The following is a 15,502-nucleotide window of genomic DNA, read 5'->3' as shown; positions in this document are numbered from 1 at the left end:
GGGACCATATGGAACGCCGGGGATAAAACCCAGGTCCATACTGGGCAGCCATGTGCATGGCAAAAAACCTACCTCTGTGCTATTATTGCTCCAGCCCTTTTCTTTATTCTTTTTTTTTTTTTTTTTTTTTTTTGGCTCCCTGATCTTTTATTTTATTTTATTTTGGAGGGTTTTGGGGGGTCACATCCGATGGTACTCAGGGGGTCACTCCTGGCTCTACACTCAGAAATCGCTCCTGGCAGGCTCGGGGGACCATATGGGATGCTGGGATTTGAACCACCATCCCTTCTGGGTCAGCTGCCTGCAAGGCAAACGCCCTACTGCTGTGCTATCTCTCTGGCTCCTTCCCTGATCTTTTTAGTAATCATCAAAAAAAAAATATTTTTTTTAAAGTGGGTGGGTGGGATAGAAATCATGCCCAGTGATATTCAGGGCTCTGTGCTCAGGGATTACTCCTCACAAGGTTTGGGGGAACATACTGGCATTGTCGATTGAACACAGGTAATCTACATATACCCACTGTACTATCTCTCTGGCCCAGAGCTCAGAAAACTGATCAGACAGAAAGAGCAAGTGAAAATGCCGAGGGGCCTGAAAGATAGCATGGAGAGAAGACATTTGCCTTGCATGCAGAAGGATGGTGGTTCGAATCCCGGCATCTCATATGGTCCCCTGAGCCTGCCTGGATTGATTTCTGAGTGTAGGGCCAGGAGTGACCCCTGAGCATTGCTGGGTGTGACCCAAAAAACAAACACAAAAAAAGTGAAAATGCCAAAAGCGCTCCACCGTACAAAGACAGCTTCAGTGTTTCTGGTCCTCTCCCAGCCTCTCCTTTGCTTTTTCAGTTGTCCCATCACCCCAAGACTCCCCCCACACACACATGCACACCCCTTGCATGTGACCTGAGAAGCATTTAGGGGACAGGCTCTGGGGCTGGGACACCCTTTCTCCACCCCCTGCACAGCCCTGGTGGCTCCATCTGCCTGTGCATCCCCCGCAGTGGCACTTGCAGTCTGATAGGGAAGATGGGGGGAGAGCACACGCAAACATGCAAATGGGTCCTAAAAGCAGCTTGTTATTTTCACGGCCGGAATGGAGTGTGCTCGTGGGTGCCTGTGAGGACAGCACGTCACTGTCGGGTACGGGTATCTGGCACCCCTTTGGGGGAGGCTGTGAAGTGTAAAAATACCCAACCCAAATAAAGTTCTTTCCAGCTCCCCCAGAAAAAGCAAGTTCCTCTCGCCTCTGGGGGTGGAAGGGAGGAAGAGGTGAAAACTCAGCACCTTCCTCAACCCAGATTAAGTATCCCCAGACTTGAACTGGCCCCACCAAGGCCTCCACACCCAGGGCTCTGCTCAGCTACTGGCTTTGTTTTAGTTTTGCAAAGAAAGGGGAGGAGGTTTGGGCCACACCCAGCACGACTTATTGCAGGGGGGACTGCAATGAGTTTGTTGCTTCCAACAGCGTTCTTTGGGTGACCACACAATGCCAGAGGCCAACCCAGGATTCCTGCATACAGAGCCCACACTCTAGCCTGTCAAGCTTTCCCTACTGCTCTTAAATGGCTGCTCTGCAGCACAGTGGCTCAGAAACCAGGAGCTTGTGAGGTGAACAGCAAAGAACCAAAGTTCAGAGTCCTCATAGCAAGAATGAGGTGCTGATTCAGCCAAGGAGTGGGGCGCTAATGCAGACATCTACCAAACTAGTTCCGATAGATGTAAGAAACACACCAACTCTCAACTTACGATCACTGGCCTTGGATGGGCATCTGTGATGGATGAGAACCACCAATGTACCTTATCTAGCTACCTGGGACACCAATGACTCAACAAGGGCCCAGTACTGAGAGTGAAGGAAGATGTCTGATGATGACAAAGGTAAAGTGACAGTGTCTACGAGATAAACAATAACTAGGCTGGGGAGGGGGGGTTGGCAGCCAGTAGGAGAGAGGGCAGGGGTGAGAGGCTCTCCACACCATTAGCTGCCATCACACCGTAACTGGGCACAGCACACTTGAATCACCTGCTCTTTCCACTGAAGATTAGAACCCAAGTGTAACATGGTTCAGGTTTCTTCTAAAACACAGGACAGGCCAAAGAAAACACACATGGGGGGTGCCCAACCCTCTGCGGTCTTTGTGGGGGAGAGGGAAGGCCAGAAGTTGAAGACTCCACCAACTTTCCTCCTTGTTTCCTCCTTGCTCGTACCGGGCACCTCTCTCCACTCCAGAATCTGGTTCCTTATCTAGTACCACAGATGGTCAGTCCTCTAAACACCAGTAGGGTTCACTCCAGAGCACAGAGCCAGGAAAAGCCCATGAGCACTGCTAGATGTGGTTCAAACCCCTCCCCTCCAAATATTAGGGGATGGGATCCCTTTTCTCCAGAACTTCCAGCCCTTGGATTCTCCCCAGGGCTACCCTTGTGTCCCATGTCCCTAGGTGCTGAGGTTCAGGGGCCTCCTACATCCTCCGTCTCCCAATGCCAGCTCCTCCTCCCTGGTGCTCACCTGCTATCACTGGGGCAGATGGCCATGCCTCGGAAAACAATTCAGGCGAGCACCAAACTCATGCTCACCCAGGTGGGGGACTTCCACCTCTCACTGGTCCCCAGGGAAACTCTGCCCCACTGTGAGGAGGGCTCGAAGGCTCTACAGCTGCAAGGGCCCTGAGGAAGGGGTGGGATGCTGTGGGATGGAGAGGGGGTCCCTATCCAAACATTATCTAAGACTGAGGGTGGGAAGCCCAAGCCACACCCAGCTTGGCAGCTGCTTGGGGGAAAAGGGGACACCACCATGACTCACAGTATCACCCCTTACTTCCAGTTCTACCTAAGAAGTTGAGGTTGCTTTTATTTTTAGGTCCACACCAGCAGTGTTCAGGGGACCCAGAGGATGCTCAGAATAAAGCCCACAGGCAAAGCTTGTGTTCCATCCTGCCCTTTGGGTCATCTCCCCAGGCCCGAGAATAAGTTTCAAAGACAGCGCAGACTGGCATTCTCTAGTTCAAAGCACAAGCACTCTTGCCTTGCTCTCCAGCCCCTCCCCAGAGGTAAAACCTTATTACTCATTGTTGCCCTTAACGTCACTCTCTCCATTCTGCTGGCAGAACCAGAGACAGGTCCAGCCTCTGACAGTAGCTCAGGGGCCCCTCAAACCTTGCCAGGTCTGTGCATCCTCAGGGGAGTTTTAAAAAAGTACAAAATTCTGATTTAGAAAGGTGTGGACAGAGCCCCAGATTCTGCAGGGCCTCAAAACCACTCTGGGCCACACACAGGGTGCTGAACAACTTGATAATTCAAGTCATACATGTACCTATAACCCTGCCCAGTCTCTGGCCTTTGGATTCTACACCTAGGAGAACAAGGTCCATTCACTCACCTCACTTTTCACAGGTTGGGGCCTCTTGCCCAGCTTCACCTCCAGGAAGTGCAAAGGGGCGATCATGGCCCCAATATTGCGGATGTCGGCGTATTTCAGCTCCTCTGCCGTCAGAGCTGAGCTGGGGAGTCCGGTGAGAGGGCTGAGCCCCGGCAGTGAGCCCGCGGTCACAGAAGGGTCTGGGATCTGCCCAGGCATCATAGCAGGAGTTGCAGCCGTCCAGCCTGGAGAGGGCAGGAGAAGCGCAGGGATGTCATCCAGGATGATCCGAGAAGGGCTGAAGTCCCCAAGTCTCATCAAGACCTCATCCCTTCTTTCACCAACAGTCCCAGAAACCCCCTCCCAGTCTGGTGCTCTTCCTGCCCTTCCATTCAACATTTCCTGGAGCAAATGTGATCAATGAACTTACACCAAGGTCACCCCTGGCTCTGAGCAGGTACCCCATCATGAGCCTCGTGGAATCAGCATCTGCAATGTGTTGGTCCTACGCTACCAATCCTTTAGCCCCCCCCCCCCCCACCTCACCCTAAGACATAGAAATGGCTGTTTAGATTACATTTAGAAGCCATTCCAAAGAGAAAAGCCAGGGCTCAGAAAGAGAGCTTGCTCAAAACAGACACAGTTGGAACTGGTGGAGCAGGATTTAAAAGGCAACATACTTGCTCCCCAGAGGATGCTTTCGGGTGCGGAATCTCAAGCACCTCTGCACCTGTTTAAGAGGAACTATTTCTGGTCTGGCACGGTGCCTCCCCTCAAATCACACATCCCGTGCTGCATACTTGTCAAGACACTCTGAATACAAGATGAAGCGAATCTAAGTTAAAGGTGAGCGTGTGTGTTTGGTGTCTGTGAGGAAGAGAATGAGGCAGGGGAGATGGAATGAATTAGCCTGTGATTTTCCCCTCACAGAACCCAGCACCAGAAAAGTCCTCCATGAGCTCTTTATTCTCCAAACAAGCACATTCTGGCTCTGCCAGACCCAGAATATTTGCGAGGGAAGAGAGATTCAGGCATAAAATAAAGACAAATAGCACAGGTCAACACTAAGGAAATTTATTTATTCCTTCTCTTTACCAGGGCAGCTCCTGGTAAGAAATACTTGTTACAAAACATAGAAGTCAGTGAAGAAATCTTGTGTGCCAATAACAACCAGACTTATCTGATCCCTTAGAGAGGTCCTAATATTTCACCTATCCACCTACCCAACCACCCCCTCCATCCTCCCATCCATTCACCCATCTATGCACCCACCCTCCTGACTATTACTACCTATAAACCAACAGGTACTGAGAACACAAAGGTTGGGCAAGAACAGGAGGTTTCTAAGTAGACTTATAAATGGCATTTTAGTTCAAAGTTGCCCCTGGATTCTAGTCCCATAAAAAATAATTTCTCCCTCTGCATATATGATAAAAATGTCCTGAAAATCCTAGCAGAGAAGCTGTAGTCTATGGTTTTATTTGTCCCTATCGTTTGCCATGTGTCATGGGAAGGGGTGTCTGCTGATTTCCATCGACCTAGGCTTCTGTTAGTGTCCCCTCTTATGGCCTCTGCAAGAGTAGTCCTAGGGGGAGAACCACATACCCTGGCCCTCATTCAGATTCTTGAGTCTAGATTTCCAGAGAAGCCCAGTTTGGAGACCACTGTGGTTCTCAACATGGCAGCCTTCTCATCCCCACTTGACAATCAAAGGTGTAGAGTGGCCTTTTCTCTTTCTTCATAGGTTCTAGCTCAGAGGGACAGCATGTGAGTGATTTCCCAAAATTTCACACCCTGAAGGCAGCCATCCATCAAGCCAGTGGGCCTCTTATTGCACCCTCAGCCCACCAACCATAAAATACTTGCCCACATCTCCCCACCTGGCGCCCATGGATACTGGGGCTCATTTGCACCCAACCTGCTCAACATCTTTACCCCACAGACCATCCTTCCCACCAACATCCTCTCATCCTCTTTACTGCCCAGAGTTTCCCAGGCCAGCTCAGAAAATGATCAGAGATTCACTGAGCATTATCAGGCTCTATAGGCCTAACCACATCCTCATTTAGCACATGAGAAATGGAAGCTTGGAGATGTTATATATATGAGTTGTCCCAAGTCACACAGCTAGCAAAGGACAGCACCAAGGCTAGATCCTGGGTTCCGGGTTTGAGAACCACAATTTTCCTCAGTCTGCCCTGGCTGTTTCCCTTCTTAGGATCCAAGAGGTGATCATGCCAAAGGAATGACCTTCTCCTAGTAAGGAACTTTCTAGCACAGACAAATCATGCAGAATCAACTTATTCTCCACTCTGAGGACCCTTGACTTGAGCCTCCTTGGGGAGACCCAGGAGGAGGAGGCTTCCTGAAGAACTCCATGGCAACCGGGTGGGGACCCAGACACAGACATGGCTCTGTGTCTGGCCAATGTGCTGTGGCCCTCTGCAGTCGGTGCTTTCACCCTTCTGCCCTCCAGAACTGGACCTATAGCATAGAGGCAGCTACTCTGGGATATAGTGAATGCAGTCAGCCAGCATGAAGGAGAACAAATGGGACAGAGAAAAGGACTCATTCTTGCATGGTTTAAGGATACCCAGTGTAGCCATGTGGACACTCAGGGCACAGGAAGTGACAACAGTAGGCTCCCTGAGCCTGACAAAAGAAACTCTGAAGAGGAAAAGGCCTCTTACTAGACTTAAATGGAAGCTATCAGGTATCAACAATGCCCAACAGATACTCAACTGAGCTAGTCAGAACAGACAGATGATGGGGGCAACCGGAAAATGCTCAGTGCCTGTCGCTTTCATAAGACACAACCCCTAGGTAGGGCGTGTGGAAAGGGAGGAGGCCTCAGGTATGGAATGAAGCAAAAATGCAGAGCACGCCCCTTTCATGGCCAGAGGCTCCAGAACTGCCCTTTCCTGCAACAACCTTTGCTGTGTGGTCAACAGCAAGTAGAAGGGTCGTTTCCAGGGACAAATAGCAACTACCACCAAATACCTCCCACCATGTCTGACCTCTCTTTTGGCACAGAAAGGGGAACACTTGTAGAATGAACGAATGACATATCCATAAAGTCAAACTCAAATTAGGTTGGGTCAGGCTCTGTCTCTGGAAGTCTAGATGCTATTTATCAAGCCTTCATCCCCACATCCACAGTTTTGTTCCCATAGTAGACCCCAGGAATCCTCCAGAGGCCTCTGGATGTTTCCCTGCCATGTACACTGCCGGGAGATGGAAGCCAGACCCCTCTGCTCAGGCATAAGAGGCTCTACTTACAGCTTCTGTTTATTTTTGTACAGATGGTATAAATGAGACACTCAAATGATCCCCTGATATAATGAATTGTTAGCTACTGTGGAACCCCCCACTCCTGGGGATACCCAACTTCTGGGAGAAGTGGGCCCCATAAATTCTTGCCATTCTTGTTCCACAGTGATTGCATCTTAAAGACAACCTCATTCGGGCAGCAGGCAGCAGGCGTGCTCTTTGCAGAAGCAAACCCCCTTTTTCCTTTCTCTCCAAGGGTGCCCCTAAGTGCTTGGATATAAACCACAAAGTCCTTAACACATGCCTTTTCTAGGAGACACCCACAACAGCTGACATTCACCAGCAAAAAGTCATCCCACTGGCTCCGGGCTGGGGGGCAGAGGAGGGCGGAGCCGGGCGGCTGCCTTTCATAATTAGATCCTCATTAACTGTAAAAAGCTGGCTGGTGATTCAAGGCTGAAAGTCAACTTTAGTGATTGGAAAAATAAAACAATTTGATGTGGTTTATGGTTCTATTAAATGGAGGTGGGGGTGGCAGGGAGAGGAGGAAGCAGTGGCAGAGACAACCAGAAATAGCCAGGAGGAATTTCCCAATTCAAGGAAGACAGAGGAAAGATGACAAGAGGGAAATTGCTTCCCCAAAAGGCTCTTCCACACAGAAACAATTTAACGGGGAAGGAGGAACTGTGGGCTAAAAGCACTAGGGAGCCAGAGGTCTGAAAGAGAGATAACTACCCTTCTGGTCTCCATTAGTAACCAGGATGGGTGCCTGAAGAGCAAGAATGGGCAACTGAATTGTAACCTGAATTAGTAACAGGGTGGGCACCTGAACTGGGAAGAGCACCCACACTGGCAAACAAAACCTGTGCCTCAAATGACAGGCCAAGCATCCAAAACGAATTTGGCAATTTGAGGTACTGACCAGGAATAATCTGGAAACTGCCAAGAAAGAAAAAAAAAAAAAAACAAAAACTCAGTGCTGCACAGATCCAACACAGCTCCGAAAAGCTAGACAGGAGTAAAACAGAAAGAGCTGGGGAGAGCAGACCCTACAGTGGTGCAGTCTGAGATTCTGAGTGGTTTTCTGGAGTTCCCTAAAAGCTGGAGTGAAGAATTTAGGAACAAGATTTATGGGTTTAAGTAGAAAGAATTTGAAGGGAAAAAATCCAATAAAAGTATCTTTGCAAGTACACAGTTTGGGTGAAAAGTCACAAAATACTTCCAGTCCAGATAATGAGGTACTAGGTAAAAATAACATCAAGTTATTTCAGTCAAAAGGCCAAAAAAAAAAAAAAAAAAGGTAAAGGTAAATTCTTTGTCTCTAATCTTCTCTTATTTACTGTGTGTGAACCTGTAAGATAACTTAAGTATTTGGGAGAGGGGTGGTCTGGGGCTGCTATATCCAGCTGCTGTCGGGGCTTACTTCTTACTTACTCTGCTCAGGGTTCACTCCAAGAGGGTCTCAGAGGCATCACAGGTGGTGCCAGAGATTGGGGTTGACTGTGTTCAAGACAAGTGCCTTAACCCCTGAACATATGGTTGACCCTTTGAAGCCAGATTTAAAGTAGAGACTGAGATTGTTTGGGTTAGGGCTAGGGTTAGGCGGTGCTCAGGAGTTACTCCTGGCTCTGCACTGAGAAATCGCTCCTGGCAGGCTCGGGGGACCATATGAGATGCTGGGAATCGAACCGAGGTCTGTCCTGGGTTGGCCACTTGTACAGCAAACGCCCAACTGCTGTGCTATTGCTTTGGACCCAGAAAAGCTATTCTTATAAAAAGTGGTCTAATCTGCCCATTCTTCAAGAATGGCAAAGACAAAGTAAAAAGGAAAAGACATGGCAGGACAGAGAATAGCAGAGGGCTCAAGGCATGTGCTTTGCAAGCATAGACTCCAGTTTGCTCTCGAGCACTACATGATCAGCCCAGAAAACACCAGATATGGCCTTGAAGGTACCTCAAGGCTTAAGTAGCAAAATAAACTTCAGGTCCCACACTGAATGTCTGTCCCAGTTGGTAGAGATTCACCAGGACAGACCCCATGCTTCCTGAGTATCATTTATTTAGAAGTTATCCCTCCCCTCAAAGAAAAAGCATGTTATAAGAAAATTAGTATCAACAGCATCTATCTGAAAAAACAAAAGCTGAAAAAAAAAAACAAAAAACTAAAATCCTGGGCTTCTGGGCGTAGGTTAGCTGTCTTCTAGGTAAGCAGTTAGCCTGTGCTGGCATTAGGAGCCAGGGAGGGTATGCATGCAGTGGTAAACAGCCTGTTGCTGCAGAAGAAAGGACAGGGGTAAGGCATGGTGAGGAGCGCGGAGTTTACAGGGGCAGGCCTCAGGCACATTACTGGGCATGGTGGTTGGTAAAGAGCCAGTGAGAATGAGCAGAAGGAGGAGGTCTTGAGGGGAAAAGCCTGGAGCATGCCAGGAAGGAAAGGAAACATGGAAGATGCAGCCATGGAAGTAGTGGGAAGAGAGACAGAGCTGCAGGGGGGGTGGGTGTTGGGATCAGAAAGCAACCAGGCCAGCGGTCAACAGAGCAGTTATCTCCAAGGAATCTTGGTGTACTCAACACCAAACCTGTTCTTGGAGCCCAGAAATTATCTGGGGTGATCTCTCTCCTGGAATCTGAAAGGATGTAGGTGAATAGCTTCCACAAAAAAAGAAAACAAAATAAGGCGATCCAGAAGTCAAGGAATAACACGTTAGCAAAAGTCCTAAGATTAAGAATAGCCACAAGTCTAGGTAGGTTCCCTTCTAGGTAGATGGCAGCCCCACTTTGCTAACAAGCGTGCAAGACAGGAGAAAAGAACACCAAGGTTAGATGGTGTTGGGTGTGAATTCTAGCTATGTCCCTGATTAGCTGTGTGATCTTGGGCAAGTTCCCTAACCTCTCTGTGCCTCACAGTCTCAGCAGTCACGTGGGGATATTATTATTGGTCCTGAAAGACTTTGAGAGGATTCAATCAGTTTGTCCTTGGAAAGTACCTGGAACAGCGCCTGCACCTTAAAGCATGCAGAGTCAGCATAGCCCCAGGGGCCTGACCTCAGCTCCCTTCTGTTCAGTTCCATCTAGCAAACATCTGCCTTTCTTATGCCCCGAAGAGGATTCTTCTCTCGTCCAATCCCTCTTCCAGAGCTGACCCCCCCCCGGGGGGGGGGCAGACCATCCCAGAATGGAATACAGTGGGAACAAGATACAGAGGAGAGGGCTGCACTTGCCCTTGGCCCTGATTTCTCTGATGCTGTCCCTCCAAGTTGCAGATTAGGTAAGATATGGATCTGCACGCACTGGCCCCTGGCATCATTCTCTAGCTGAGTTCCTCCAGGAGGCTAGGAGGAAGATCTTCCAAGCTCTCCCTCCCTGCATTTTGAATCTTCCTATAAAGAAAATAAAGTGGGGCCGGAGAGATAGCATGAAGGTAAAGGCCTTCGCCTTGCATGCAGGATGGTGGTTCGAATCCCAGCATCCCATATAGTCCCCCGTGCCTGCCAGGAGCGATTTCTGAGCAGAGAGCCAGAAGTAACACCTGAACGATGCTGGGGGTGACTCAAAAAACAAACAAAAAAATGAAGGGTGGCAGGCCTCACCTCTTCCCAGCCACCTCAGCCACAGAGGAAACTGGACCCTTTCCCTGGAAACCAGAGACAAGCTTTTGCTTTTTCCTGGCTGAATGTAGGTGCTCAATAAATCCACTTTCGTTCGTCCTGTCAGCAGGATCTTATCTAGAGCAGTGAGAAGTAGCTAGAAAGGCCTAAGGAGGCCTTCTGTCCTCTTTGCCTGCTCACCTCTCTGCTCCTTGAGGTCAGATGTTTACAGCTCCATATGTAATACAGACATGCCCACCCGGTGTGATAAAAATGTTTTGGCCTTTAAAAAAAAAGCATTGGTGAGCTCAAGCTTTGGCAAAGGAGTCCAGAATTGGAGTCCTTGGGTCATAGCAAGAAAACAGATTTGGAAACTATCCCCACCGGTGGGCAAGACCCCCCCCCCCCAACCCAGTCAGCAACAAGTATAAACATACGGGCGAAAATTCCAGCCCTAGGTTGCTAGGGCATTTGTCTCTGCTGAGATTCAAGAGGCCAAACCACACACACACACACACACACACACACACACACACACACACACACACACACACACGCGCGCGCGCGCGCGCACACACACACACACACACACACACACACACACACACACACACACACGGAGCTTGGCAGCCCAAGTTCCAGAGCTGGTAACACAAGCCACGGAACCGACTGCCAAGACAAGCAACAGAAAGAGCCAGGCCCAGTTTCATTGGCCACCATACACTGCATATGGCCCGGGCCGCAGCCAAAACAGTGTTCTCACCCTCCTCAAAGGCATAGGAGACCCTCTGTTTTCAAACACACCTCCACAGAGCCTTAATTAAAGGAAAATGGAAAAATAATGTGCCTGCTGCTCGCGCCCTGCCTATAGTATGAACACACACATGCCCATATACACTCACTCTATTTTTCTCTTCCTCCCATTTTGGTTTCAAACATAATTCATTGGCATGGAAAAAAAAAAAAAAGGCCAACTGCATCCTGCAGCAGAAAGCTGTAGGGGGTGGGGGGGGCAGGAATGTAGCTTGCCCTCAGCACTGGATGTGACTGCTTAAGTCGAACTGGGACTGAATGAAGACAGAGCAGGTCAACCTACTTGCTAGTGCTGCCTCTCTTCTCCCGAGTGGAGCTGGAAATGGACCACTAGTCGCAGCGACATTGCAACCCCAGCTGCCCTAGTGCAAACAAAGCTGAGCAGACCTCTCTGCCAGGGGTTGGTTTCGCAGGTTGGAAAAGATGCTCAAGTGCCTACCATCTAGGTGGGAGAGATTACAGAGCCTGGTGGCTGCAGGAGCTAGGCCAACAGGGAGTGAGGAATCTTTGTTCAGCCTTGTCCCTTCCTAGAGGACAAATGTCACTTATCACATCTCCTGAGAGGTGGCTACAGTCAGCCCAGGGGGGAAAAAAGCCAGAGGCTTCTCCATGCATGCCTTCCAGCAGCTCTGCAAATCTCACAGCACCGGGCTCTTCAGGAAGATTCTGGAGCTGCCTGCAGTCCTGAATGAGAGCCAAAGTAGAAATGGAACAGAAGAGTCTTTGAGAAAGCCATCCTCCCTGTTTGAAACAAGGCAAAACCTGAACCAGCCAGAGTTGTCCCCCACCCCCTCAAAAGAGACCTCACTCCTCTTCCCTTGGTCCTTCTTCTGTTTCTACAAAACCAAAGCCAGCCTCACACCTGATACCTGGTTAAACTCTCCTCCAGAAACCTGCAGAGGAAGATAAGGCATGCACCCAAGCTGTAGCCGGATTTGCTGGAAAGATGAAAGCAAGGGGAGGTGTTTTTCAAAGCCCTGGAGGGGAAGGGTGTGGGGAGAGAGATGCTATACAGGAACACAGTTCAGACAGAGCCAGGCCCTTCCAGCAGGCACCCAACCTGGGCTCCAAGCTTCAGTATCTGACCTTCCCCAAACTCTCACCTCCAAGGAAGAGGGACTCCCAGAAGGAAAAACATGGGGACACACGTCCACACATTCTGCAAAGCCCTTTATACTAAGGCACAGACCTGAGCAGGTGTGAATGGAACCCCAGAGCAGGATGCCCTGAATGTCAGTGATAGAGGGATGTAATTACCACCTGGTATCCAGGCCCCCCTCTCTGGTCTCATCTATCCCTGCAGAGAGCCCAGACCGCCCACTGACCCACCACCAAGCCCAGTCCTGTCACCCAGGATGGGGAGGGGGACGGAATCCAAGGCTGAGTCCCAGGCCTCATTTCCAAGAAGAGGGGGGGGCAGAAAAGAGCCACTAACCTGTACTGGGCTGGGCAGAGATGAGTGGGTGGGTAGGGGGTGCGGCCAATTTACCCTCCTTATATAACTTGGCATGTGAGCTTAGAAAACCTCAATGGCTCCGAGGGGTGGGGGAATCGCCCACCCTGGGGACCTTGGAGGGATACCCTCTATAGGCGTATAGAGACCCTTCCCCATCCCTCCTCCTGGTGCCACCCACCGTCCCAGCGAAGGCAGGCAAGGCACCCAGTACTCACTCAAGGCTGGTGCCCAAATCCAGGGCTCCTAGGCTGGCACACAACACAGCACCGCTCCAGCCAGAGTGCTCACTTACCCCACCGCCCCAGGGAAGACCGCATGCACGTCTGTCTCTGCAGATCCCGACTCGGGGGGCACCAGAGTGGCTATCCATGGACCGCGCACGGAACCCCCTTTTGGTGCCAGGGTGGGAGCTCCAGGAGAAGCCACCGGTGGGGTCCTGGGGAGTGCGTAAAAGCAGGGTCCGGGAACTCCTGCCTTCTCCGATCGCGCCCAGAGTGCCCATCGCCCAGTGCGCCCCTCTCCAAAAGGTGCGTCCCAGCCCGGCCACCCCCTTTGCGCGCGCGCGCCCCGGTACCCACCGTGCAGAAGCCGCGGCCGGAGGCGCAGGCGGCACCCCCGGGGCCCGGCTGCCGGCGCCGTGCCCACGCCGAGCCGCTGCCACCCGGCCGGCCGGCCGCCGAGTGCTCCGCCCGGTGGTGCCCAGGCCCGGCCCGGCCCGGGAGGAGCCGCCGCGGCGCCGCCACCGAGCGTCCCGGACGCGCGTCCGCAGGCAGTGGCGGGCGGCGGGCCGGGTTGCATCAGCCCCGGTTATATAGCGGGCCCGGCACGGGGAGGGCTCGGGAATGCGGAACCGCCCGGCCTGCCAGCTCCAGACGTCAGAGAGGGCCGGGGAGGAAGGGAAGGAGAAGGAGGGAGGGCACAGGGGCGGAGGAGTGGGGTGCTGCTGCTGCTGCTGCTGCTGTTGCTGTTGCTGCTGCTGCTGCTGGGGGTGATATGGGGTGTGGATCCTGCGCTTCACACCCACTGACCTTCATCTCCCTCCTCCCTCGGCTCCCTCGGTACCGGCATCGGTACCGCTTATGTAAGCGCATCCATTCCCTACCCGGCTTGAACACAGAAGGTGGGACCCTGTAGTCCCCAGGCAGCCGGTTCTGAACCTTCGTTTTTTGGGGGCCCCATGGAGATAGTGACCTTTTCAGCTGACCTTGTCAGTCCTGTGCTCTGTCTGGGCCACCCTATAGGAACTGGGGGTCCCAGCAACCCATTCAGCACTATGTCAGTCAGTCAGTCCTGTGCTCTGTCTGGGCCACCCTGGAGAAACTGGGGGGTCTCCGCAGCCCATTCATTTTTGTGCGGGTGAGAGAGGATGGGTAGAGGAGGAAGGCCCAAGGGGTGCCTCTGTCGCTCACCCATCCATCACCCGTCCACCCAGCCACCACCATGCTCGCTCGCTTGCTTAAACCTTTGCTGGAGGCCCCGTGGTTACACACACACACACACACACACACACACACACACACACACACACACACACACACGGGTGTGACCTGTCCCGTCCAACTTTGGAAGGTCTCAGTTGACCCCAAGTGGCCTTCTTGCCATGCCGTCTCTCCCTCCTCCTGCCCCACTGATAAGAGGCTGCAAAGAGACTCCAGTAGAAATGTGCCTTCCACTGTGCCAAAGCTGCAAGGCACAGAAGCTAGTTGCGGCTCCTGATCCCTTGGCCACCACCACCGTGGCTGGTTGGCTTCTCCCATTTCCAAAGGGACACCCCCCACCCCTTATCTCCATCCCTAGCAACCCCCCTACCTGTCTGCCTGACTGCCTGCCTCACCAGTTTGAAGTGACAGTGTTTATATCCTGTGCCCTTCAGCCTCCTTCTCAGACTGATGTCAGCTCATCACACAGCAGAAGAAAGGAAGTGAAAGAAAAAGTTCATGCTTCTTGGAGTGCAGCTGCTCAGAGTGAAAGGAACAACGATGCTGCAGACAGATGGGAGCAACTGAGCAGAGCCTCCTTCCACCAGCCCTGCGCCTGTGGGTGCAAGGGAGGTAGGTGGGTTGCTCCTGGCTCTTGATCCCCCCCACCTCACCCCTAGCTGGAAGGGCTGTTCTGGAGGAGAAGACCAGGAAACCCCACTGTGCTCATTTTCCCTGCCTGCTCTTTTCCTCCCCAGAGGGAAAGTTCTGGTTTGCAAGAAAAGGAAAAGGTCGGTTTCATTAAGTATACACAGTGCAATATGCTGCCACTTGATCTGCCTGTCCACCGGGCAGTGATGAGCACCCCCACCTTCCACACACACACACACACACACACACACCCGGTGATGTGCAGCCCCAGAAAGGCCAAACAACACCTTTACTGCTTTACTGCAGCCTGGAGATCAAAGGCAACTTCTCTGGGAGTGCCCTGTGATGTTTGGTCTGGAAACTCAGGTCCGGACGTTTATATGGGAGAAAACACGGATGGTGACTTTCTGTGGCTAAGTCTGGGACAGTAAACAAACTCAGCTGATGTGTGTGTGTGTGGGGTGGGGGGACTAATAATAAGTGTGTATGGTTAGAGAGAGTCCTCTCCCAGGCCTACTCTGAACTATCCTGGGCCAGCTGCACTTCTACTGGGCCTTTGACTCCCCAACACATGAAATAAACTGCAGGGGTGGGCCAAGGGGTTAAGCTGAGTCCATGATTTTGTAAGGGATGTTTTCCTGCTGTATATGCAAACACAGTTTGGACCTCCCTTCCAGTTACTTGCCCTCAACCAGATCTGCCTGCAAGGCCATTCATTGCCTCGGAATTGGAAGAAGAAGTTAGATTGGCTCAGCTATGAGGACAATGGGCAGCTTCTCCCTTCCTTGTTGGTGGAGTTCAGCTATCACATGACCCAGCCTAAGGTAGTTTGGGGCTTGGGGTTTGGGAAGCCACACCCTGCATGCAGTACAATGGGGCTACTTCAGGCTCAGTGCTTAAGAGTCACCCCCTGGTGATGCTCAGAGAACTGTGCAATGTTGGGGATGGAG

General features: G+C 51.6%; 1 protein-coding gene across 2 annotated transcripts in view; it reads right to left on the bottom strand.

Moving 5' to 3' along the window:
• JDP2 (Jun dimerization protein 2) overlaps positions 1–14,326 on the bottom strand; it is a 44,032-nt gene extending 29,706 nt beyond the window's left edge. The window contains exons 1-2 of one of the 2 annotated variants that reach the window (XM_049770510.1): positions 14,293–14,326; positions 3,379–3,602 (exon numbers count right to left, since the gene is read on the bottom strand). In XM_049770510.1, the coding sequence (XP_049626467.1) occupies positions 3,379–3,579 (201 nt within the window). In that variant the 5' untranslated portion in view covers positions 3,580–3,602; positions 14,293–14,326. Of the gene's footprint in view, positions 1–3,378; positions 3,603–13,061; positions 13,131–14,292 lie in introns of those variants that run through there. The other variant, XM_049770509.1, reaches the window with a different exon arrangement.
• Between the last annotated feature and the right edge of the window lie 1,176 nt (positions 14,327–15,502).

This window comes from Suncus etruscus, chromosome 3 (assembly GCF_024139225.1).
Source record: "Suncus etruscus isolate mSunEtr1 chromosome 3, mSunEtr1.pri.cur, whole genome shotgun sequence".
Lineage (NCBI taxonomy): Eukaryota > Metazoa > Chordata > Mammalia > Eulipotyphla > Soricidae > Suncus > Suncus etruscus.
Note: the sequence above shows the minus strand (reverse complement) of the source record. Positions and strands in the feature narration are given on the sequence as shown.